The sequence below is a fragment of the Polyodon spathula genome, chromosome 18 (assembly GCF_017654505.1).
Source record: "Polyodon spathula isolate WHYD16114869_AA chromosome 18, ASM1765450v1, whole genome shotgun sequence".
Classification (NCBI taxonomy): Eukaryota; Metazoa; Chordata; class Actinopteri; order Acipenseriformes; family Polyodontidae; genus Polyodon; species Polyodon spathula.
In genome coordinates, this window is record NC_054551.1 from 25241177 (window position 1) to 25268697 (window position 27521).

Below are 27521 nucleotides of genomic sequence, written 5' to 3' on the forward strand. Positions count from 1 at the left end.
CATTTAAAGTAGTTAATCTGTGAGCACGAGGTTGCACATAATTAATTCACGTGCTGGGATTCAAGTGAATAATTAATTAGTAATTGAATCCCAGCACAACAGTATATATAGATGCAGGTTTTACTCACTCACGGTTAGGTGTTCGGTGAGTGGAGAACGGGAGAGAGAGTAGGAGCATTATAATTTCAATTGCTATTGCGTGCTGGTGGGACCAGCACGATACTTGTATTTATCTGCTCACCGTGTTTGTTAGTGTGTCTGTCCATGCACCGTGTTTTGTTAAGAATAGTCCATTTTGTTTGTCTATTTATTTTGGCGTAAAGTGCCGTGTCCTGTTTCTGTTTGTTTGGTTAAACCCTTTTATTTTGCAATAAACCGGCACAAGCAAGCGCCATCATCATTTCAATTCATCCGTCCTGTCTGTGTATTTCACTTCGGCCCACTTCGGCCGTCTTTGTGACAGGCATGCATGAAAGCAAGTTTTTTGTTAGGTTTGTTTTTGCTTAAATGGTATGAATGTTAAGAACTCGTGAAATGTTTATTTCAACAGACACTCATTTACCTTTCAATGCGTTATTAATACAGCATGAAGGTCAGCAACACAGTCCACCATTGAGAGAGCACCATCTGATAGCATTTAAAATAAAAAATCAAGTGTCGTTCTGTGTCTGACTCCTTATTTACTTTGATTACCTGTTATTTCATTCAGCTGAAATGTTTCCAGTCTTCAGCAAAACACAAGATAAGAGGGAAACATGATTTGTTTATAAGTGCAGAGACATTTTTTGTTTGAATAATAGGCCTGTTCCTCCGTGGCCATGGTTTTTTTGTATCTCCAGTATAAGTCAAACAGTAGAATAGCTACTCATTTCTTCTGGTATGTGTTATTAAATCAGTTGCTAGCCAACACACTTGAACATCTATCTCAGAAACCATCTTCTTCAATTCAAATACTGGCAACAAATGATTTTACTGACATGTTGACTATGGAAAAAAAAAAAAAAAAAAAAAGTTATTTAGAGCTGTTTGCAGGCTAATCTTTTTTGGCAGTAAGATAAAGGACAGAGCATGCCAGGAACTTTTTCATCGGTTATTTGAGATCTATCTCCAAAGGATGTAGGGAAGCTTAAAAGTTATTTGTTTCTTTTTAACATGCCTCTTAAACCTAGCTGTGTTAAATATTCAATTCATGTATGTTGTTTACCAAGGAAACCCTGGCACCTCAGTCAGGCAACAACAACAAACTGCCTTTTTTGTTGTTTGCAGCACTTCAGTGTGAGCTCTGTTAAATAAAGTAACACTTTTGTTTTTTTTATCTCTGTAACTATGTCACAATAAATTATGCAACTGCTTGACACCACTCCAGAATAAACCTGTCTGATGACTCAACACAACCACTCCATTGATCTTAAAACGACTTCCGATCAGGGTGTAATCTGATGATCTGTTAACTGTGAATTGTACCACAATAAGCATACGCACGCACACACACACACACACACACACACACACACACACACACACACTTTTTTTTTTAAAGTATGTTTTAACTGGGGGTTTGTACAGAATGTGGCCAGAGATTACTGCATCTGGATTGAAGATAAGTGACATATCACATAGACTTCTGCATCATACTAAAAGCAAATTACGGTAAAAGCATCATATTAAAAGCAAATCAAGGTAAAAGCAAATTATTGTTACTTTGAATGTAAACTAGTCAATATCATAGTTTAACATGGCGTGCAAATTGAAAAGCAGATTTCACAACAAATACAGAGTCTCTGTAAGTCACCTTAGATAAAGGCATCTGCTAAATAAACAAATAATAGCCTGTTGAAACAGGTCAGCCAGTGGTCAAACAGGTAAGTACAGGAAAATACCAGAACCAGGAGGCAGATTTCAGCATATTCGCACACTTTTCTTTACATACAAACAAAGGGTTTAACAAAATACAAACTTAACACAAAGGTCATTTAACTACAACACACAGTACCTTGACACGCAGGCACCTAAAAACACCTCACATGTGTCGGCACTTCTTCTAGCACCCCTGACTGCAGCCTTTTACAATTACCTGCCTTACAGGGGAATCGGACAGCTAATTACTTCATTTAACAAGAGTTCATTTTCCGACCAATCATGCCACTGGTTTCCTCCATTCCAGCTACATTCTCACAAGGCTGAAATAAAGAGACCGGAAAGACCTTTTTCCTGCAGGGATAGTGAATTTCCCTGCCAAATCCCCACCTAAGCAGAACATTAACACTAATAACAGGACGTCTCATCCTGAGACAACTCAAGGTGTTGAATACAGACACTTGCAAGCAGGCTGCTCTACCTTATGACATCACCGGAAAGCAATCAAATTAGCATACACTTTACTGACACACAAAAAATGCTTGGCTGCTTGTGTCCACTTTATAAGCAGACTATTACACTTTTGGGTGAGTTATCTGCCTTGCACTGGGTGTATAAATATCCAAAAATATCTTTGTTGTGCGTCATGCTATTTTTCAGTGCTATGCTATGCTATGATGTAAAGTAACTGAGCATAGCGTATGTCTTATTAACTCACCCATAATGCACCCTATATGGTAATTTGTATACAGTGAGCCTACCTATAATTAATTTAGGGCTTCAACACAAGGAAAATATTAAATAATACAATAGCAGTAAGTAAGTGTTGCTCTTTAAAATTATAAAAGGCTATTTTAAAAAACGTATTGAGCATTATCTACTCTGTTACTTTATAACTGAGTTTCTGAGAAAACTTGTGAAAACTGTTGTGATGAGTCATCATGCAAAGAGCTACAGGGTTACTAAATATACTAGATTTTATCAGGCTGTCCTCCTTTTACCAGGAGAATCACATGCTTTCAGCTGCTCAGCTTGATCCTCCATGCAGATGCAGCCTGTGTGAACTTTTTAAAAATAAATGTAGTGTGTGAATGTGAAGATAATCATGTCATAAAACACTTGCAGTCAGCACCAAACTTAAAATATGGCTATTCATGAATATAACACCCACTACGGGGAGTGAAAAAACCTAATTTTACCATTTTCCATTTTCCATCCAAGATCATGGCATTTTCTGTGCATGCCTGAAAATACGGAACCACTAGTTGGTACAAATCAGTAAATGTGATTGGCACATTTTCAAACTGACCTTAATGTCACATGTCAGTAAGAGTGAGCAGTTGTTTATTTTAACGTCAGATCATCTTGCTGTATCTGCACATTTTGCCACAGCCTTACTGCAGCATATTCAGTACATGTACTCACTGAGCATTCTTAGGTATTCATTGACAGTTTCTGATCCCCATTTTCTAACCAAGCAGTGTTGTCCTTCCCTTTATACAGATGACATGACAACCAAAGGGACTTCAGCCTGATCAAGCACATTAAACTGAATGCTTCACTGTTTGAAGCAAATCTCTCTCCCATTAAATACTGTTGACCAAGTTTTATTTTTAATTCTGCATTCAATTTGGACTAACTGCTAGTTTTCTGCAGAGTCTGCAGCTAGGGCATAGTAATCTAAATAACAGATTACTCCTCAAAGCCTTTGTCACTTGTGTTTTGCATGAAGTACTGCAGGAGTGCGTAGACGTTTCCTACACCTTAGAACAAACTATTATACAACAGTCATGTGTTATGACATTACTGGTATAAATATTTTATATTTAAACAGTTGTGAATTGTAGTGCTCGTGTTAAACTTGAAAGTAAATCAACTGCTTAACCATTTACATATTTTTTTTTTTTTTATGAGTTTTTTAATGAAACCTCAAACCCATGTTGCAGATCCATCCCAATATCATTTCCAAATGTTCAAGCTGCAAATGTCTGGTTTCACAGATGCAGATTAGCGCTAATCTTGGACTACCCAATGTTAATTTAGGCAAGATTGTCTTGCCTAAATTAAGATGCATATATTTTTCCCTACAAAGTCATTACCAAGTGCTAATCAGGGTCTGTGAAACCATTTTAAAAAACCAACAACACATGTAAACTGTGTGAATATGCTGCATTTACTTCCCAATTACAGATGTAAATTGAGCTGATCATCAGTAAGCAAGAATGATTATCCTTAATATTTTATCATATCTGCAGATTAATAACCATCCCATTCTAATTACAGGGCAAGTCTTTTCAAGCTGCTGATTCCCAACACTGTAACAGAGGTGGTGAAGCTGATTTGAGCTGATGTTGGGTTACAACAAAGGAAACTATATTTAGAAAATATGAATTATTCAGTTTAGCCAAAGTGACATTTTATTTTATAACAACCAAATGAAAAAATACATCAGCTTGCTGTAAATGAAATGGACCTTTTATTCCGGGACACATTTTCATGTATTACACCTTCCAATTTAGTTTGGACTTTGTCTATACATTTCCATAAGCAGTTTTCATCGCTTGCTTTGATTGGTGCTGCTGTTTGACACATGAACAAGAAAGGATAACTGGAAGTCACTGCACAGTACAGCACTCTAGTTTACATATATTCTTTCGCTACCACAGTGCCCTTATTGTCGTCTTATTGTGGTTGTCATCTTGTGTGTGGAAGTTTGTTTGATAATGTTTTATGTGGCTATTGCACGTTACTGGAACAAAAACAGAGTGTGCTTTTACTGAACAGTTTGTTCTATTTGAGAATGAACTAATAATCTTTTTGTGCAGTGAACGGATTTGCGTAACAAATTGAGGAAACATGCAAGTCCTGCTTTAATAAACCATTTATAGTGTCCTTTCTTCTACCTGGTTAATCAGATCTGAGCTTTATCACATTACATAAGTGTCTTGGGGCCACGGACTCCACAGCATTTCCAATTACAGTATAAAGTGGAGTTTAAAAGATGTCACTGAAATGAACATCATCATAAGGTTCACAGCCCTTGTAATTATTCTGCTGTTCAATGCTCTTTTTTTCTATATTCACAACCACATAAATTGCAAGTCAGGGATTGATGTATTAAAAATATTAAAACACACAAAATAATAAAAACAAGTTGCTATTGTAGCAGTGATCATTCATAAGGGAATAAAATCATAAGGGAATGAGTTTAGGAAAAACGCTCCAATTAACCATGTAGCCTGTTTGCTGTATGTATGTACAATTTGAGCCCCTGGCTAACATTTTAATTTCAATGGCTATGGAACCTTTGAGGTATGTTTGCCTTGCCTTGTCACAGAGCTTGTTTGTTTGATCTAGTAGATCTAGTTGGCCTCTAAACAAGATCGAAACCTCCGCCTCGAAGATCAAAACAGCAATATTTCTGTCTTCAGGTAACGTGCAGTTAAAATTGTCATAGATCAGCCCATGTAGAGCATGATAATAATAATCTTTATATAGCGCCACTTCCACAGTGGACCACCATCACAGAGCACTTTAGAAGATACAAGACTAGGGTGTGTGAGCTATGCATCAGCTGCAGAGTCACTTACAACAACGTCTCACCTGAGAGACAAAGCACAGGGAGGCTAAGTAACTTGCTCAGGGTCACATGATGAGTCAATGGCTGAGCTGGGATTTGAATCAGGGACATCCTGGTTACAAGCTTGTTTCTTTAACCACCGGGCCACACAGCCTCCTGATGGAAAACATGTATGCTTTTTTTAAAGTCAATTATCACGAGAAGATCTAAAGTACACTACCTTCAATACAAAAGGACTTGATGTGTTGAACTGAATCCCAGTGAGAGCTATAAAGAGAGAGACTAGATTGTTTATGCATTTCTGCAGAAGTGAGAAGACAATGAATAATACTTTACTTGATAAAAAATGTAAACAATGTTTTCCAGAGCATTGCTGTTCGCCTTTACAAGCACCACTCACAGTATTTTACACTCAGATATTTCACAAGCTAGAAACATAAACAATATCAGTCCCACAGCTCCTGGGTAAAACAAATAATAAACAGAGATTTCTTTAAACTTAAAACATCTTCCACATGGTGGAGGCCCACTTTGTGCTTGGGGATTTTCCCACAACCACTAACAGCCAACATACAGTATCTAAAGTACTAGAAACTACAATAAATATACATTTTAAACAGATTATCAAAGCTATTTACCAATATAAAAGTTTATAAACATATTACAAAATATTAACAAACCATTAACATAATACATTTTAAACACTGGGAGACAGTTCTGAAGGTGATATCCTTTAACACTTAATATAAACTCTGAAGTAAATCTTTGTTAAATAAACGTTCCAGCTAATACACCACTAGACTGATGAAAATGCTTAATCTACTTGACTTTATTTCTTATATCTTCTCTTCAGTCTATGAATAGTCAATTTGTTTGCATTACTTCTTGGTTCTGGCATCTTTCTTTTGGTTTCTGATGTTTCGTATATTTTGACTAGTCCGATAATAACTACTGATTCTAAATCTTCATAATATTTTTTGTACAACATGAAAATAGCCGATATGAACAATAAGATGCTTAGGTGTATTAAGGTGTATTGATTTTCTAGCGTGACTTCGCCATCTGTGTGTACTCTGGTCTCTGCCTCAGATAATCTTATTTTCCTGAAAATGTCTCGTGAGTAATATGGACAGAACTTACAACAGCCTGACCTACTTTCACTGCTTCGCTTGAATCCGAAGCAAAAATAAACCGTTACAGGAATCCTACCGATTGTTTCACAGGGAGGATCACAGATTATGTATGTTGTTCCCCTTAACATTTTGTAAAGGATGTGATAATCTGAATGCTAATGACAGCTAAATGCATTATTGAAGTGGCTGACGCTAGCACCTGAAAGACCCAGGGCCCCTGGTCAGAACTGGAACAGAATAAAACTTGCTAGACCCTGAACTACCTTGAAATGCAGGGAATATTCCTATGGTTTCATTATATAATTGATTTATCAAGCTAAGCTTAAAAGAGAAGTAAATAGAAATCAAGTCACGCATCACACAGAAAACAATTTCCCTGAATACCGATATATTAGCCCAGATAGTGAAAATATAAACAGTTCAGTAATAACTCAGTAATCAATCAACAAAGACTAGGTAAGGGGAATAATGTCCAAATACATTGCAGCTAGTGTTCTATTCATTAAAAGTGTCACATAAAAGTAGCATCCTGTGAAAAACATGAAAGTACTGGCTATTGGTACCTGCTCCATTTAATATGATCTTATCTGATATAATGAAATGCAGTAAAACTTCATGCTGAGTAACTGGACCTGAATGAGTCTACTGGGGTATTCTCAAATCACTGCAAATTACCTGCTCAATAAATCAATGCATAGAAATACCATGCTATTGATTTCTTTGTCTTGATGAAAGATTTATCAATAGCCTACAGCTCGATAAAAAAAGTCTATTTTCTGGGTTTAAATAATTGTTTCTCTCCCCTGACATACACATACATAAAACACTGAAAAGGTCACAGACATGAATGTCAAATGCAGCCTGATGCAAGCTGAATTTCCCCACTTTCACCTGCTTTGACTAACAGTGTTACGCCATGCTGTTAAAAACTGCCTCTAGTTTGAGCAAGGCTGTCTATCTCTCCTTTACAGGCGTAAGATGAGTCACATTTCATTCTCCACATGCTTTTGTGCTTAAATTGTCAATGCTGGTATTGCACATTTGCTTGGCCTTAAAATGTTTCTTAGGGTTTGACTCAATACCTGTGTGTTCATGACTGGGAACTCAACTGTCACTGAAGCAGGTCGATATATTAATACATTAATTTATAATACAATTGCTAAGGCACTCTACTTGGGTTGCTTGCCGTCACTTGATATGCTTTTTTTCCCCCCACAGTGTACAGTGCATCCCTTCAGTATGGTTTAGTTTGATAAAGCCTGCATTTAAAGTCACATACACAATATCAAAGTAAAATCAATACTAGGATACATGAGATAGTCTAAACGCAGTGACTATGTGATGGTTTGTTTTATTCTCTAGTTTTTAGTTTTCTGAACAGGTTGGCTTGTGTACATGTAATGAAAATGATGGGACAAACATTCTTTCATTTACTGTGTACTGTGTAACAAGGTCATAGCAGACCAGCATGTAAACATTAATCCATAAATACTGCCTTCGCAGCATACTCGATACTCAATACTGCTGTAGACACTGTACACAATAATTCTGTTTATGTTGTGTTAAGTAAACAGATTTGTCTTATACAGGTTAATTTCTGTAGAGGTATATGCCCGTATAGAGATGTTTACTAATAAAAGGACTATGAAGTCATAAACCAGTATTTGCCCTGAATTCTGACACAGACGTTTCTGTTGCAATCTGTTTCAAAAGGCAAAGCAGTGAATATATCTTATGTCTTGCTGTTATCTATAATCTCATCATTTAAAATCTGGTTCTCTAGCATTGAGAGGAAGCAGGCAGTGATTATATTGTGTTTCTACAGTATCTGATTTGCATGTGTTCCATTATAGCTGCCTTATTTATTCCACTCCCATGATAAATAGCCCTTCTCCTCTTGATCTAGTTTAGACCCAAGCTAGATATAATTACAAATTCTGTGTTTCATTCCACAGCACTCCATTATGAAATAGATTAACCTGCCATTGCACTGGATTTTGGGACTAGCATCATTGCCCTTTGCATTTTAAATTAATGTTGCGCTCACTGTCAAGATTGTAATGCTCCATGATATTCTTTTTTGTGGTTTAATCTGAAATGCCTCATACCAGCTCCATAAATAATAATAAATAAACCAGTTAATCTTCGATGAAAGCAGCAGACACCACAGAGAATGCAGTCACTCTGAACAGTTAATATAACCCAACCTTCAACAACAGGAGCTGACAGATTCACAGAAACTGCATTGCACCATGAAGCACCTCCCCACTGAACACATTTGAGGCTTCACGCTGCAGTACGAAGGACATGAAAATGCTTCTATGCTTCACGAAGTAAAATGCAGCCCAAATTAGAATCCATGAAACACGTTATTCAGTACTCTTCATGGTCACACATTGTGGAGGAACTAAAGAACCTCTGAGAGAGGTCACTACAGTCGCAAGAGGGAATTAACTAGCGATGGCTTAAACTACATTGACCGTCCAAACTTTTTTTTTTTTTTTAATTTGGAATCGGCAATTATTACTAATTACTCCTGTACTAACTTGGGAGAGACTAATAGGAGCACTCGCGTCCTCCAAAAAGTGTGCCAGCCGTCTGTTTTTTTACAAACTGCAAGCCCGATGTGAAGCCATTACAGAATTACAAAACTCAACCCCAACCAGAATGGACGAGAAATACATCATAAGTATATACAACTCTGCCGCCTAAAAGATTATATTATATATTCATGTCAGCTCAATTAAATTACTGGATAGCAACATTTGACCTAAATTAACAGTTGATAAGTGGATCAATGTAGATGGGTGTTCCAATCCCAGGACAGCTCTAAAATTAAGTATATTAGTCACATATTGAATTTGTAAGTAAATTGTGAGGGTCCCTGTGAGGATGAACCCTTTGGGTCAGGGTTACAGTGCTTGTCATTGGCAATGTAGGCAGTCTAAAAAAATCAACATCTACTAAGCAGAGAGAAAAGTGATGGCACCCAACACAAATGTGCTGTATTGCAATTCACTCCTGCAAAAACATTCTGAAGCAGAGGAGCCCTGTTTGAAATAATACTCATGCATTGATAGCTGTAGTCGTCGCAGTGCACAACTTTGGAGATGTTTTCTCCCATGTGCTGGTAATTTGCTAGTTAGGGGAAAACAATATGCTTTCCCTTGAGAGTTGCTCTAAATATATTTGGAAAATGACATCTTGTCATTAAGGGGATAGCATTGAACAGCACTACAGTAAATACCAATGAGGGACCAACGGAATTATTTTGGCTGAAACGTATGAAATCAATTCAGCCACATGTGTTTGTTTTAGAGGCTGCTGCTAACAGAATATCTGTTGTGTTTTTAATCAGGTTAGTCCAGCATCCTAGATTCCAAGTGACCCTGGATAAGAGTCCCTGTTTCACAGCTATGTTGTAATGATATTATAATTGCAGTAATTCAATAAGCAGACATGGCTAGGTAGATAGAGAGTTACCTCTCTAGTTTGCAATCCTGATACAATATAAACTTCAGTTATAAAGAATCCCTGCTATGTATCCTTGAAATCTGAATGGCAAAGGTACTATTTCATGTAATATCTAGCAAGCTTCAGGCTGTTTAATCAGTCCCCTTTAACAGTGCTGTCCTAGAAGCCTTTGGCATTCAAACTACTTCATTGTTTGGTTCTTTATTAATAAGCTGTGAAAAGTCATGTGGATCACATTCCCGCACCTAATGTTTTAATAGCTCTCATCCATTCTTGATCTAGAACAGCTGAACTTTTCCAGTGCTTCAAAGGGCTTCACTCATTCCAGAAGTCTGCCGTCATAGAGTGTTAATCACAGTTAAGTGGCAGCACAAAGAACTATTCAGATCACATCGTGATACGTGCCAGGGCACATTTCAAACACTTAAGAGAACATCTGCATGTGAGAAGCAATGTCAGAAGGTTATCAATGCATAATAAGCTTTATTAATAAGAGCTTATTCTCTGGTTTATGTTGGACATTATCAAATACTTTGATGAAAACTGCAGGGGGCATTGAGTACACAAGGAGATAACAAGGCACGTTTTTTCAACAGTCCGCTTACAGATAGAAACAAGGCTGTAGATCCATCTAGCATTTGACTCACATTCTTACTGTTAATCTGCGCACAGATTTATATTATAGGAAATGATTGCTATGGATTTTTCTGAGTTACAGGGCAGGTGTGACTTGCTAATGAACATCTTGACAGTTGTTACAATCTCCAGATCAATACAGATTTGTCCAGTGGCCCTGCTCTTCTTCAAGTACTGTGTGGGATACTTAATTGCAAACTGTATTTTAAATTGGACCATGTTTTTTCAGAACATTAACACTAGATCCGTGCATTACTCTAAAGGAGAGATCTACACAATGGTTAATAGTTACAAATAATTAGCAGATAGATTATATAAAACAGCAGCTATTAAAGGAACGGCTCAACAGTGCAAGCTTAACAATCTGACTTAAGTAAGACATTCTATGTCAAGATCAATTAAATATTGAACTCAATGACCCAGCAGCACTGGTGCTAAAGTTCTCTTGGTAGTTTTCTGTTCCTTTTTTAAAAAACATTTACAATTGCATAGTCACCACTTGCTGACTGACTTCCTGAATGCTTAAATCTAACTCGTATTTTCCTTCAAGCCTTACACTTGTATGTTTCCTGGCCATATTCAAACTTCCTCCCTCAAACGAGTTTCCACACCAAGGAACACAATTGTTGCCTGCAGTTTAATTTTGGCTCAGGTTCAGTATTTAAAAAGTAGTTTACTTTACTACTTTATTTTTCCGACAGCCATTGAAAATAGTTTTCTGGCAAAATAAGCAAGGAGGCTGTAATACTGTATCTTCTAGGAAAAAGTGATGGATGGAAAAACCAAGATGAAAACGTTTTATACAATGTCCTGGAGACCCATGCTTCCTTTTTGCCTTCACGACTTTAATCAGCAGGTTTTAAATAAATAAATATATAATATATATATATATATATATATATATATATATATATATATATATATATATATATATATATATATATATATATCATTATATATATAAATAATATATTACTTATATATAGCTCACCCTATTAAATGACATACATCGAGAAAGCTATTTGCTTAATTTGGTTTATCCATTTGTGAAAACCTTACCAGATGAGAACACGAAATTTAAGGTCTCTCACAGCAAGGAACAAATGACCCAGATTAGCACAGACGTGCTACAATATTTGGTTTAAATTCACCTTTTGAAAAGAAGCCAGCGTCAGTATTCGCCTCACTGAATCTGTACCGGTTGCACAAAACCCATGGTTCCACATTCACTGCAGGTTCTTTGGAGAGTGCTTTGTCCTGTCAGAGCTGACACACACACTTTGAAAATATAAAAAGCTATTCACAGAGAACAGCTATCAACTGTGGAAAACTCATGTGAGATGGTCAAAATATACAGATACTGTACATTAGTTACTTGAAGTATCCTTAAAAAAACCCCACAAAGTATTGTTAGCTTATCCTTATTATTAAAAAAAAAAAAAAAAAAAAAAAGCTGATATGACTATAAAACAAGGTCACACGTCCACATTCCAGAAAGGTACATAGAGTATATATATATATATATATATATATATATATATATATATATATATATATATATATATATATATATTGATGTTCAAAGGGAGTGTTTGGAGGTTGGCAGGAAAATACTTAGACTTTGAAACTGGTTCTAAAAATATTAATGACTTGCATATTAAATAAAGGATGTGGATATGTGGAAAATCAATTGCATTTGCAGATTAACACCTACATTGATGATGTTTTTGAGTTCTGGTTTAATTTTGATTCAGAAGCAACAGCAGACAGGATTTCTCACAGTTGTGGTATATTGAAAATAGTTTATTCAATCAGAATTTATTGCCTGCTGTTGACTGTTTTTTTTTATAACTTAAATATTGAGCATATACTACACTGGGCACCTATGAGGGCTTCAGAGTAAAGGAGGGCGTGAAGGGTAGCAAGCTTGAGTGCATGTGAGTGCATGTGTGACAGTGGTGTTAGACAGAGAACAGCTGGACAGATCCTTATACTCAAAGGACTGAGTCAGGTAACATCCTCTGGCTGCTGAGCGACAAGGAGAATGAAAAGACAAACATGAAGGATGCTCTCAAGTCCAGGTCGGGTCAGACAGCATCCTTTGGCAGCTGGGCGACAAGAAGAATGAGAAATAGAAGACAAAAGGATAGATCCCGTTACTACTCAGGCAGCATCGGCTGGCAGCTGGATGGCGTGGAGAGTTAGGGAAAAGTGTCTCAGGTCCATATAGGAGAGACAAAGGAAGAGACCCCCCCCCCACCACACGGCTGGTGGGGGACTCAGCCTGGCTCAGAGGGGATAAGAAAGGTACCTCGGACCTGGAATAGATACTAGGGAGAATGATAGCAGGTTGTGGCCTCCATGAGGCTAGCGCATAAGCTGCGAAAGTTTAGATGTGGCTGGGGGTCCCCTCTGACCAGCCAGGAACCAACTGGGATAGCAGGGACTTGGGCAGGAGCCCGGTCGGTCAGGGGAAGTGGCGGGACTCACTCCCCCCCCCCCCCCCCCCCCAAAAGAAGGAACCCTGGCTCCCCGCAGAACCACACCGTGTAGATAGGAAAGAAACTGCAGAGCCACACACATAGATGACAGGAAAGGCTAGAAAGTGAAACCAGCGAGGGACTAGTGAGCTGCTACAATGCCCGTGGGAGATGACCTGATATACACCTCCACTGCTGAAGAGGACTAGCGCCTATGGTTTTAATCAGGTGCTGGTTGACTCCGGCATGTGCTGCAGAAGTGGCTGCAAAAGCACACAGCGGTGCTGTTTTTATTATTATAGAAATAAAGCAAATATTTTAACAAAACAAAAACACTGCTCACAGAGCAAAATAAATAAACAAAACAGATCTCAAACACAAACCAAAATAGACCTAAGGTCAGGCTGGGCAGTTGCCTTCACTGAACCTTACTTTCTTTTTGTTTTGTTATGAGACTCGTTCTCCGACTCTCTCTCTCTCTCCGCTCCAAAACACTCCACCTCTTGTAGCCAAAGCTGCAGGTCTTTTATATCATGGCTGAGGTGTTAACTGGCTATTAATTCTCTCATTACCCCTCGGACATAGTCTGCACAGGTAGAATAATCATGCGTGACTGCCAGCTAATTCAATAATTACTACAAAGTATTTTAAAAACTAAACAATACATCCTGGCAGATGGCACCTCGCTCATCCTTGCCAAACAATAACAAATCACAGCTTTTCGCTGTCACATTTATAAACAAGAAATAATAATAATAATAATAATAATAATAATAATAATAATAATAATAATAATAATAATAATAATAATAATACAAAACAAATACCTTACAGCAGGGCTTTGCCCTGCCCCCTTTTGTAGTGTGCATTGTTCTCTCCTGCTGCACTGCCACACACAGTAATAAAAAACAGTGATAAAACTAAAGATAATAATATTTCTTGTAGGTTTGGTGCCACAAAGACAGACAATTTCATTTTATAGGTCATAATCAATCCAGTTAGCCTTCACAGCTCAGATATTCAGATTGTAGCAACTACTTATCAGGACTGAAGGAAAGGTCCAGATTCAGAATTACTGGGCCCCAAACAGTTATCACTGAGTATACCTAACTAAATACAGAAATACAGAAAAAGATTCTAACTAAAGTAAATTATAGAAAATACAACAACAACATAAGACGGTTAACAAGCATGGCAAAAGAACTCTTCCCTCGTCTCACAGTTCATCATGGAATTTATTTTAACCTACATCACAGACCCTGGAAGACAGATCTTTTGAAAGTAGGTTTAGTTGTGGATAAGCTGTATTTCAACTCTTTTCAAGAATGACCAAAGTTTACTGTGCAGCTCTTTATTATCTGCATTACTTCTGTGTTTTACTGTGTCACGAGGACAGCAAAACAGTCAAGACAGTCTGAAATTTGAGTCCTTTATGGAAAACACAAATATACTGCATATCTAGAATGAGTGAATAGAATAGGGAAATATTATTTTGATATTATTTAAAAAAAAAAAAAACAACAACAACGGTATAATTTGGGTAATCCTAGACATCTAAATGAGCATTTAAATAATTTTGTGTATTTACCAACTTCTTGTTAGTTGACATCAAATTCAGGAACATCAGCAGGGTTTAATCACTGCTGTGGTTTCTGATGGTGACTAACAGTCCCTGCACTGATTTTTCTGCTGTGTCATTTGCAGCGTATAAATCTGTCATACACATTGTACCTTGTGGAATCATGTGCAGAGACAAAACATGCTCCCTGTCTGGAAGCAGGCCACTCTGTGCATCTAAATCCCTCATTACAGCCAAACTCTGATAAGAGCACACCTGTTAACCTTATTCACTGAATTCAAATTCCAGTTCAAAACACCATTTCTCATAATATAATGCCGTAAATGGGACAGCCATCCTAGATGATGCAACACTTTCCCTGCATCCTTGCATTCCAAATACTCAAGGTTAAATGCACACAGCTCCAGAAACAAGAGCTGGACAAGTTTTATGAAGGCCAAATGTAATGCTTTTTACAACTGTATGAGAACGATTTACTCTTTTTTTGTAACATGACAAAATCACAACAAAATATCTACCTTTGGTTTACACAATTCTGCCACACCTTTTGTAATCAATACCCAGTTGCTGCTAACCAATAGAAATCTATATTGATCTTAACTATTTTAACACTGCACACCTATGTACAGGTCGAGGAGACATTACTCCACTCAATTGGCTGCAACAGAAAAAGGGTAACTGCATGGTTTGATTGGTCTGAATCAACATTTAGCTCCTTTATGGACAGTTGTGTCAAAAAGTATGCATAGCTGAAAAGTGGCACCCCTCCTCTCCACACACACCCTTCATACAGTACAGACATACAGTCAATCCCATATACATCACTTCTGCAGGAACATGTGCAGCTGTAGGAGCAGATGCTGTGACATAGTTGCTATCAACAGAAGCCCTAGCAAGTAAATAATTAGCTTTGTCCCGACTGCAATCTTTGTCCTTGGTCTTAATAAATGTACTTTTTTTTTTTTTTTTTTTTTTTACTGGTTACTTGTTCTGTGTACCTCCAGCTGTGATTTCTGGCAGCCACCTCATCTCTCTCACTTACTGGAAAGTAAACGGGAAGAGAGAGGAACAGGGTGACTGGGCCACTCTGCATTCCAGAGAGTTAGGCTGTTAAAAAGGATTTAAAAATCAGGTCCTGCACTGCCAAGCTGGAATAGTTTTATGGTAGACTGTTTACAAGCATAGACACTGGGGCTATTCAACCTGAATATACCCAACCCTAACCTTACCCCAGCCCTTACCCCAGCCCCAACCCTAGGCCCACACCTGGAAAATTACAACATTACAGTAAAATAAGTTAGCCAAACCCCCACACTGTGAGCTACAAGAGGCAATGAGAATATAGCACCTTGAATTGTCTGGAGATGGTGCACCGCTGTCAGCAGTCACACCCTGTTTTAGTGACATAAGCAGGTGCACAGATTAATCTGAATATTTTTTAGAGAATTTGTTTCATTATATATATATATATATATATATATATATATATATATAGTTATAGATATATATATGTGTATATATATATATATGCACACATATATATATACGTGCACATACTATATATATATATATACACACACACACACACATAATATATATATATATATATATATATATATATATATATATATAAGACATATATATATATCATATACCTGTATATGTTATAGTCTTTAGATAAAGGTGAGTTTATACTGTATTTTTGTTAAACAAACTGTTCCATATATGACTACTTTCCCATCTGCAATGGCTATTTTAGCTTCCATCTGAATGTATTGTGCCCTGGGTTCTGGATGTTAATAACGTTCCCACAGAACAAGCATTTCCTGTTTAGTGTTCCATTCACAGATACTGCCAACTCCAGACACAATATCCTTCATAAAAAGTGGCTGTTCAGTTCTCTGCTGGCCTTGGAAAACATATTAGCCGTGTTGTCTCTTGATATGTCACTGTGTACAGCACAAATCATTTCAACCTTAGTGGCCAGACAATTTATAGCGCGGTTCATTATTTCTATGTATTAACCTTCTATTTATTCATGAAATATACTTCTTTTACAAGAAGGTCCGGCCAAGACAACTGTTTAACTGACCCTAACAGACACATACAAATATAGTATGACAAATGTTTTGTTTAAAAAAGTAAAAAAATTCCAGCTGGTGTTGAGAGGTCAGTTTCATTGACCTCTATACCACTGATATAGAAGGCAGTGTGGTCCAGTGTTTAAAGTCCTGGGCGTGTAACCAGAAGTCCACTGACTGACACATTGTGTGACCCTAAGCAAGTCACTTAGGGTAACACCTTGTGCTCCATCCTGCGGATGAGATGTTAAATCAATGTTCTATTGTAAGTGACTCTGTACGTAATAAACAGTTCACAGCCTACCTCTGTAAAGTGGTGGTGGTCCACTATGAAAGGCGCATTATATACATATATATATATATATATATATATATATATATATATATATATATATATATATATATATATATATATATATATATATATATATATATATATATATATCTATATATATATATACACACACATATATATATGTGTGTGTGTGTGTGTGTGTGTGTGTGTGTGTGTGTGTGTATATATATATATATATATATATATATATATATATATATAAAAAAAAATAAAGATTGATTGATGACTGCATGATAGCAACAAGGCCTCTGCACAAGGTTTAATTTCAATGCACAAAAAAGCAATTGCAAATATGATATATTTTTATACTATACAATTAACACTGTGTGACACTTGAAGGGCAACTGTGTGCATTAAGAATGGATTATTCCTGCTTTACTAGAGGCAATGGTCTGCACCAATTTCATGGGCCTATAACCTACCATCTTTATGTTTGGTTAGCTTTACAAAGGGTGTCAGTTCTGATTAACATCTCCAGTATTATTTATGTTTACCCAACACATAGTTAGATTTCCACCTGCATAACAATAAGCTGTTAATAGCAGATATCTGCTTACATAATAATGTCCAGTAATAATACAGTAAAACCTGTCTAATCCAACATTGCTTGGGACCAAAGTGCTGGTTTACAGAGGTACTGCCATACCTAATAAAAGGGTACAAATGACAGATTATTGGAATACTTTAAAAAACTCTTACCATACATGTGGGGTGTAAGTACTATCCAGGTGCACCCTGAAATTCAAGGACTGTATAATTGTACTTTTTCTGTTAATATTTTACGTTACCATACCAATGGGACTTGTGTATATTTACAAAACATACTTGATTATAAACTTAGAAAAGAAAAAAAAAAAAAAAAAAAACTTGTTGCCAGACTGCACAGTCAGGTTTAAATTGGTTTTAGACAGATTTAGAAATCATGCGTGATTCTGGACTGGACAGGTTTTGTATTGTAAATGGTATCACACCATTAGTTTCAATAGAAGTATGGTCCCCAAACATATGCTGCATTATACAGAATGCTGGTTTGTAGACTGGATGGATTAGACAGGTTTTACTATACAGCTTTGGGGCACATCACCTAAAAGGTGCCAATAGATGACATTTTTTGCGCTGTGAACAATAGTTCACTAGAAACTGGGCTAGAAAAAGACCAAAACACAGGCCCATCATCACCTACAAAACAATTTTCAATTGCTATACCGACATGGCTTAGATGTAAAAGGCTTTGTAAGCCTTCCTGCAATTTTGTGTGCTGCACTGACATTTGCAGACTGCACACAACGGTACAACACAAAGCCAGTTAAAGTGCTGTAATAATTCCACAGTAATTTGGTTTCAGATTGCCATCGCCCAACATTTTTGTTGAGCCAGGATAGAAGCTATTAGCATTTCTCTATTCTATTCCTTTTTCATTATTTACAAACAATCCCTGTTCTGCACAGAGCTGGGGTACAATGGGAATGCTGCTGCCATCAGTTACTTGGTGCTAGCAGTGGGGATGTGCGGTTAGTTATTTCGTGGAAAACAATACCCAGGGAAATGTTGGCGAGCTGCCCTGGCTCCCATCCCCTTTGTTGATTTTAGGATTCTACGTCTGTCCTTTGAGAGAGCAGTGAGGTGTCATAATCAATGGCTTCCATGAATAGAACTGCCAGGTTGTGTAAGAAGGGGCTGTGAATATAAGATTTCCCACATAAAAAGTGAGTGCTGTGGACATGTATTTGAATGGGTTGATGTGCTGCTGTATCCTAACACAAAAGATGGATTTAGGGAGCTTAAGTAGGTTTTTAATCCTGTATTTGGGGTATTGAATAACAGAGTTGTGTAACAGCACTGCCATTATGTGCGTGTCCCATCATGACCGGATTTTTGGATAATTCTAAAACTGCCTCAGTAGTTTTATCCAACAGCCCACCTGATCCCTGAGCAAAATGATTTAAAAATTACAACAATGATAAAGCCCCTGCGAGAGTTCTTGACACAACACTTTTCTTGCAAAATTAAAATAAATAAATGCATTAATTAATTTTTGCAAACCACTGACTTGCCCCTTTGCCATTCAATCAGACCAACGGCGTTGAATGATTACATGGGTAACCCCAGGTCATGGGGAAGCCAATGGCGTCAAGTAGCCTTAGCTGGCCAGTCAGAATTAGCAGGCAGTATTTACCTGCTATTTTTAACCATACAACGAGAAACCCATTTGCTCTGGCTTGTAACTGAATCCTGCTCTCATGATGTATCAGCTGGTGCCCTTTAAGGTTGCTTCACTTAGTCCACCCTTTTCCAGTCCATCAGTAGCAAATCTGAATTTTTAGGTGCAGTAGTAAACATTTAACGCTGCTTTTTCTGTGGAATATTTTTGAACCAGGGTAAACTTCATTTTATTTTCATTATGAAATTAAGCAATTTATTTGTGTCTCTTTACTACATTGTTCAATAATTTAAGCTACTGTGCAGACCCACGTGATTCCAGATAACTGACATACAATAGTAATCCTCCGATGCCAATTTATAGCAGTATCTAAATCTGTTTGTTTTACATTTTAAGACCCAGCAGAAAGGAACAGAGCTGCCTTCCAAACACAGAGAGGTAGTCAAAGCAGACTGAACACCAACACTGCAGACAAGTACATTTGCTGTTATACAGGAAGTGTGTCTATTTTATTATCAATTAGTGTTGGCTCATTCACTAAGAAATGCTTTACATTGTGTATTTCTGTATATATTTGTGTGAAAACGGGTGCATAAATATACCTCATCTAAGCGTGTACATTTTTATATTATACTACGCATGTATTGCACTGTCTTGATCGGATCTCATCTGTGGCGCATCTAAACACAGCCTTCTTTTAAACCACTAAATTGGATCCTCCGTAGCGTTTTACATATCTTCAGAAATGCACTAGAGATTTTCATGACAAAGATTTGAAGTACACCTGCCCCTGTTTACACCAACGAACCATTTCACCGTACTGTACTTATCAGTGATTTCCATGCTTTCGCTATACTTTTACTTCTCTTTGCTGTATTACTTGTTTTATTAGCGTCAATCACTTTAACAAGTCTAACGCATACAACAAACAAACAAACAAATGCTGATACACACGTTGCTCTGTTTACAGCACCCCATTGTGGGTAACGTGGGATTATTACGTAATTGTTTCCTTTTATTGCATTGAACAAGATAAAACTAGCTAGAGTTCTGTTCAAATTTCATTCATTGATAAGAAATGTCTTGCAATCCCCCCAAGGTTATTTCCTTTTAATGTTCCTGTGTGGCAGATAGAATTATTTACAATACTGTATACACAATGTATACGTACAAATCCAGTCTTCTTTGTTAAAAGGTGCTGACCTCTGCTGGCAATACAACGACACAACAAGTACTAGCTGCGCAGTAATTTCATCACCCTCAAATTCTGGCCTATTTTAGCAAACACTCAACTAATTTTTACAGACCCCTGTTAACACCAATCTCACAATTCCTTATGGAAAAAAAAAAAAGTTAAATACCTTTCAAATGAATTTAAAGAAAAACAAGAAAAAAGCGGACATCAGCTTCTGTTCCATCTGTTCCGTAAATGTGAATGGGAGTGAAAGTCGTCAGAAGGGGAAGTCACAAACAGAATGGGAAGTTGCTGATTCAACTCAGTGATACATAGTCGCAGGGACCCATTGTGTCCCTTTTTTGTACAGTTTTGGAAGCAGATCTGGAAGATAGTTTTCGGCGAGGATACTTTTTTTTTTGTCATTTTTATCCGTTCACTTTTTTTGTTTTGTGTCTTCGTGGTCTGAACTGGCGAGGAATTTTAAGAATTGAAGGACTAGATTCTTCAATGTAATGCGCTGTAATTATGGCGGGTTTTCATAAGAAAATGACAGAGAACTACATTTTAGCCAAGATCAGTTGAAACGTTTGAATATGAGAGGCCAGACGCTGTGCAGACAGCCAGCAGATGGCAACAGTGACTGCATATGGAGATGTTACAGTATTAGTCATTAAAACACAGTATAATAGTTTCTCATTTATAACTTTTAGGGAATGGAAAAAAAACAAACACAATTGATGCCAAATAGTTGAATTGCCTTTTTTTTTTTTTAACGAATTCTTGATCATAAGACACTGGGGACCCCCCGGAAATCTGTTAAATTGTTGCGCCTGCCATCTTTTGCATGCACATTGCAAATTCTATGTTTATAGGTAATCTGGTCTTAAAAAAATAACACAGGTTTACAGCAACACAAATACATGGTCTTTATAATATTACTATATAACTTTTTCCCTTTCTTACACTAACAAAACCGCCTCTTAAAATCACTATTCAAGTATTTAAAACCACTTTGTCACACTGGTTTCTTAATCCCATGATACAACACGTCAGCACGGGTTCAGTTTATATACCGTACAGTTTTGTAAGACATTACATCATGGGAGTGTTAATAACTGATATTATGTAACGCCCCAAAACTAGTTCCCAGTAAGTGTTGACACCTCATGAACTTATACAAATTAAGTAAAACAGTAAGTTGACTTGCTTATATTGGTTACAATGGTAGGATGTCTGCATATGGAAAGAAATGGAGCATGCACAACAATATACTGCAATCAGTTTGCCAATGGACTGACTGTAACATTTTAAATGATAAAGAAAACAGTATCAATAACTTGTTCTATTTTGAATCGACAGAGCCCAACTCTATAAAACTGTGTTAACAGAGTTAATTAATAAAGCCGGTTTAATAAATATATTAACATCAAAACCTGAGACCGTTTGCACAGCAGAAATTAAGCGGGAAGACTGAATGAAATGTATGAATACTCATAGATAGAAAGTACCGGTAAGACTTTCCCTTTAAGACCCTGACTGTAAATACAGTATAAATGTAAATCTCGAAAAACTACTCACTTCTAAATCTGTTGTAGTCATTTTTGTATTACTTTAGTATAAATACATGTTAATTTGGATTCATATGTTGTTTTTTTTTCTGAATTTATGTGAACGAAAAGACACACATTTGCCCATTTTCCCATTGGAAATAGTGATATTTTGAAATATCACTGTCCTGGTCACAAAAGCAAAGTCTGTGGGGAATAATAGCCATTTTCTATACTTTTGAGGCATAAGCAATTAGGAAATAACATTTACTACCCAGGAACAAAAAAATTAAATAATTTTTGTTACACAGTGTAGTTATACCATCAAACAATACATTATATATGTTTGGTTCTGCTATTTTTGATGGGGTGAGGTTGGGATGCATAGTTTAAGCACCAGTGTTTATGTGAATGTATGGATAAGGAGACGTAATTGTTCTAGAATTCAGAGCTCTGTATACTGAAAAGAAACCTAACAATCGACCAGGCAAGGGCCCCTTGAAATCCTAAAACGTGTTTGTCCAATCAGAGCGCAGCTGCTCTGTATAAGGTAACGGCTTGCCACCTTCAGCGGCCGAACTGGGTGTTGCAGTGGTTGACATTCTGTAGGAGCTGCTGCAAACTTGGGGTGTGTTTAGGACATCGGAAGACCCCAAACCAAGGACATTCACCGAGGAAGTTTACAGAGCAAGGTTTAAGCAACATATACCCGAGAACGCGAAAAAATATATATAGATATATATTTTTTTCAATTTTCTTGCAACCAAGAACACGATTTTGGAATCTGTTTATTTTAAATCATTATTATTACTATATTGGCTTTCATTGGACCATAACGTTCCTGATATCCCTTTAAGTCTTTAGTGGATCGTTGCATCTTGCAGACCTGCATTTTTATAATGGGTAGAAGCGTGGCACGGTTGTGCTCAGTGCTAGCGCTCGTTCTGTCTCTGTCCCGTGCACAGGATGCCAGCATCAACGGGACAGATCAAGACATTCCAGAGGGTGCTTCTACCTTGGCGTTCGTTTTCGATGTGACGGGCTCTATGTATGACGATTTGATGCAGGTTATTGAAGGTGCCTCCAAGATTTTGGAAACTTCCCTGAACAGACCAAAGAAGACTTTGTATAACTTTGCTTTAGTGCCTTTCCATGATCCGGGTAAGAGATCAAACTTCTTGAACTATTTCCCCAAATTCTGCTTTCATGCATGTTTTAAATGTACGCACCGGTTGTTTTAAATACCGTTAAGTAATTCAATTAGAGATGTACCTTCATATAGCTGTAGTGAACTGAAATTTAATTCAAAAGACTATAATGTTGTATTTTATATAAAATATGTTATTAAAAACATGTATTGGAAAACTACAACTTATAATTTGAATTTAAATATATAGACACGAATATCTACAGTCTTTCGTATTAATGTGTTTTTTTCATGCAATACAAGCCCTATAAAAGGATTACCGTATCTGTTTTTTAAACCAAATTGATATGGCTAATGTTTTACGAGACACAGTAGTAAAATAAACCTTGGCCTTATGTGCATTATCTATGTGAATATGGGAACATATTGACAGTTGAGTTGATCTTTCAAATCCATGAGATCATTTTCAGAGATTGTTTTCAGCGCAGGTCAAATTGACGACAGTGTATCATGTAATCCATCACAATAAAAAAAAAATCTGATAACAAACTACTGTATTCTCTTTTATTAAGAACTTCATTGGTGTTATATGATAGCAACTACGAGGTTGTTTTGGACAGTAATACCATTATCTAAGAAAGATAGTTTATTCACACCTTGATAACTTCACTCTTGCATCTGTAATGTTTTGAATTTATGTTTACATTAACCAAATGCAAGATAGTAAAATAGCAATTAGGGTTATCTGGAATAACTGCTTTCGCTGTCTGACATACTTTAATATCATCAATTGTCACTTGTTTTACTGTGAGTTTGCTTTCCTTAGTTGTAGTAAAAGCCGTACACAATTACAGTGGAGCTGTTTATCATCTAAGCATCAGACACACTTACTTCCTGTGAGTATGGTTCTGTGGGACATTAATTTGCATACACAGAGTTTACAGTAAATTATGTTTTGCACTGTAGCTAATCTGATGATTTATGTTAACTTTATCTTTCCTTGTCCTATTGTTGCAGTTAAGAAGTCGTCCACTACTTGATAGAAAGCGTATTTTATAAATTATACTATCTGGGTGGAATACAAGATGTATCCTGTTTAACTTGCATTCCTGGAAGTTTGACTTTCTTTTGTGCTGGAGGACAGTGTAAAAGGTCCGGAGAAGTGACAAACACACCAAACCTTTCCAGAGTTGTCACAATATATATATATATATATATATATATATATATATATATATATATATATATATATATATATATATATATATATATATATATATATATATATATATATATATATATATATATATATATATATATATATATATATATATATATATATATATATATATATATATATATATATATATATAATATTATATATATATATATATATATATATATATCGAATATATGTTATATAGACTCACATATTATCATCAACATTTAAACACAGTCACCTCATGTTGTGTAACATGTGTTGTATGACTTTATTACTGAATAGTATAATAGTAGTTTAACTTTTTTTAGTTGGATGTACAACACATTGTACAACACAGGACCTGACAAATAATGTATGTATGACTTATACATTGAAAAAAAAAATGTGCATACCTTCATCTGTTTAATACTGCTACTGCTAACAAGGAAATAAGGAAAGAAGAAAATTACTTCACACTTCATAGTACTCCTTGTCCAAGGTTGAGACTTAAATGGATTTCACAGTTCATTAAATTGTTATTGAAGGATGCTGATTTAAAATGCAGATGTTGAATGAGTCCGTCAGCGGATTTTAACATTGTCACTGAGTGTCATTAATGTGGGGACAAAAAGAATCATTCAATAGTTATTTTATCCACAAGTTATGAATACTTTATTAATTCATGGACAGACCTTAGCCTGAGGATTGTCACAGGGAAACCCAGATTTGCTTTTGCTGTTAGCTGTTTTTATTTTGGACAGTACACAATGGCTTTAGATGGGGAAAAAAAAACTAGATGCTAGTCTCAGTACAAACCTGCCTTTGTGGCTTTTCTGCTGCAAGACATTTTAAATGTTTCTTAGTTGTTTTGTTGACACTATCAAGATTGGGACCATACTGCTTTAACTCCGACAGACATGTGTCCTTACCCTTCTTACACTGCAGGTTTTCAGAGAGGGAAGAGACACTGCAGATCTCCTGAGGCAGAGACTGTCACTGGAATCCCAGTATATTGTTTAAATTAAAACAGGGTCCCAGGGGACACCATTGTAAATTCCATAGCTCAGACACTGGTGTGTTTTCTTGAACTGGGGCATGGGGTCTCATGGGAGGCTGCATATTGCTGAAACATTTCTTGAACACTCCAAAGCCAGTTCATTGGCATGTCTGAGCCTGTTTTTTGTCTTGTTTTAAGGACAGTGGAGGCTTTTTGTTTGTAGATGTAGAGGACAGGGGCACAGGCCATCAAAATACATAGGAGGTGACGATTATTTCTGAAACACGGTTTTATTAACAACAGTCCTTTTTTGAGGGACAGGAGTCTGGAGAAATGCTAAGCATCCTTTTGCATTTTTAAAATGCTTGGTCAAAATGGGTAATTAAGCAAGCAAGAGGTCGAATGACATATCATTCTTAATTGAATTATGTTACAATTAAATCTTGAATAGCTTGTGGGCCACAGAAAGTTTGATACTGACAAAGGAATATATTGTTATGGCAGGTTAGCAGTAAGACAGACTCAGAAGCCAGGAAACTGCAGAACAAAGTGCCAATGTGCACTTTAATAAACAAAATAACACAAAATACAAAACAGAAAGGCACAAGGGCCAAAATAATAGGAGGACTGACATCAAAAGAATACAAAGCACCAACTGTATTTGGAGGAGATTGACTTATCTACAACACTGTACTGTGCACACTCTCATGGTGTGTTTATTACAGGATGCCAGTGTGTTGGCCTTGAGCATATTTCAGTCTGGTCAGTGAAATTTCTCTCTGAAAACACTTGCTTTGTTGTATCTGCATCTTGATGTGAAGTGAATATTCTCCACTGGGATAAGGCAACTGGAAACAGCTCGCTTAGCATGACCCTGAGTGTTGGTGGATAAACTGTAGGTGTGTATGATGCCCAGTTTGGGATATCACAGCTACCCTGCAGCAAGAGGAATATTGAACACTATCCATCAATAGTGTAGTCTTTTCAGCATATTTTATTTTATTTATGCAGTTAACAGACAGTTCAATGACGTGAATATGAAAATACTATGGATTGTAGAGTTTATGCCCTGTGCAAATTTGAGTTTTTCTGTTATATCTATAATACGATTTCTTTATGTGATTCACTAGATTAACTCCCTCTTAGCTGAGTGAATTCTAAACTATTCCATTGCAAAGCACTTCTAGAGATAACTAGGGAGCCATGGATGGAACAGTTCTGCAGTAATGGGTGGTTTAAAGTACCTTATTACAGTAATCAACCAGGCTTTTAAGATGCACAGACAGAGGAAGCTTCAGGCTGCTCAGTAGTTGGCTTTGTGCTTTGTCCATTAAAGTAAAGATGACCCTTATTTGTTATCCAGCCACCAACGCTGTATTCAAAGGCTGATATGGACCATTTCCCATGTAGGGAGAGATTATTGTGGTGACCCTGTCCAACCCCATGATAACACAATATTATGTCTTGAATGTTTTGTCTTTGTTGTTGTCTTTATTAATAGGGATGCTAAGGATGTGTAAAGATAACAATTCAGTCAAACATTGACAGCTGTGGTGATGACCAGTTCAAGTGTTACCTGTTAGCATGTTTAACAACTATATACTTAAGGCCTGTTTAAAAAATAAGATCTTAACCAATGGTATCCAACCTGAGGCCTATCCAGTCTATTCTAGTCGAGGACTTTCTTTTAACCAACTTTCCAACTTAATATGAACCATTTGTATCCTGCCTGCTTGGAGTCCGTTGGATGGCAAAGTATCTATTAGAGAATGTCTATTTACACACTCTCATTACAATTGAGCATGCCTACTGAACACATGCTTAAGCTGCCACTAGTTTGAAACATATTATGATTTAGACCTAAATGCACCAATGTTCAATTACTTTGTCTCTTTTCACTGCCACTGCCACATATTAAGAAAGTACTTGTGTTGACTTATTATTTGCTCATAAGTTCAATAAAGGCTTCAAAATATAATTATTATTATTTATTTATTTGACAGATGCCTTTATCCAAGGCGACTTACAGGTGTTACTGAGCAATACAAGGTTACAATGTAAAAATGTTTTGGTTCATTCATAGTTAAAGGTATGCTCCTGATAGGAAAAGGGGCTT

The 27521-nt window shown here is 36.6% G+C and overlaps 2 protein-coding genes across 2 annotated transcripts in view; one reads left to right on the forward strand and one right to left on the reverse strand.

Moving 5' to 3' along the window:
* Positions 1–20757, reverse strand: part of ivns1abpa (influenza virus NS1A binding protein a) — a 38425-nt gene extending 17668 nt beyond the window's left edge. The window contains exon 1 of the mRNA XM_041276975.1: positions 20698–20757. The gene's annotated coding sequence lies outside the window, so the exon portion shown is untranslated. The remainder of the gene's footprint in view (positions 1–20697) is intronic.
* A 1927-nt stretch (positions 20758–22684) lies between these two features.
* LOC121331076 (hemicentin-1-like) overlaps positions 22685–27521 on the forward strand; it is an 86027-nt gene continuing 81190 nt past the window's right edge. The window contains 1 exon segment of the mRNA XM_041278232.1: positions 22685–23221. Within this exon segment, the coding sequence (XP_041134166.1) occupies positions 22960–23221 (262 nt within the window). The 5' untranslated portion in view covers positions 22685–22959.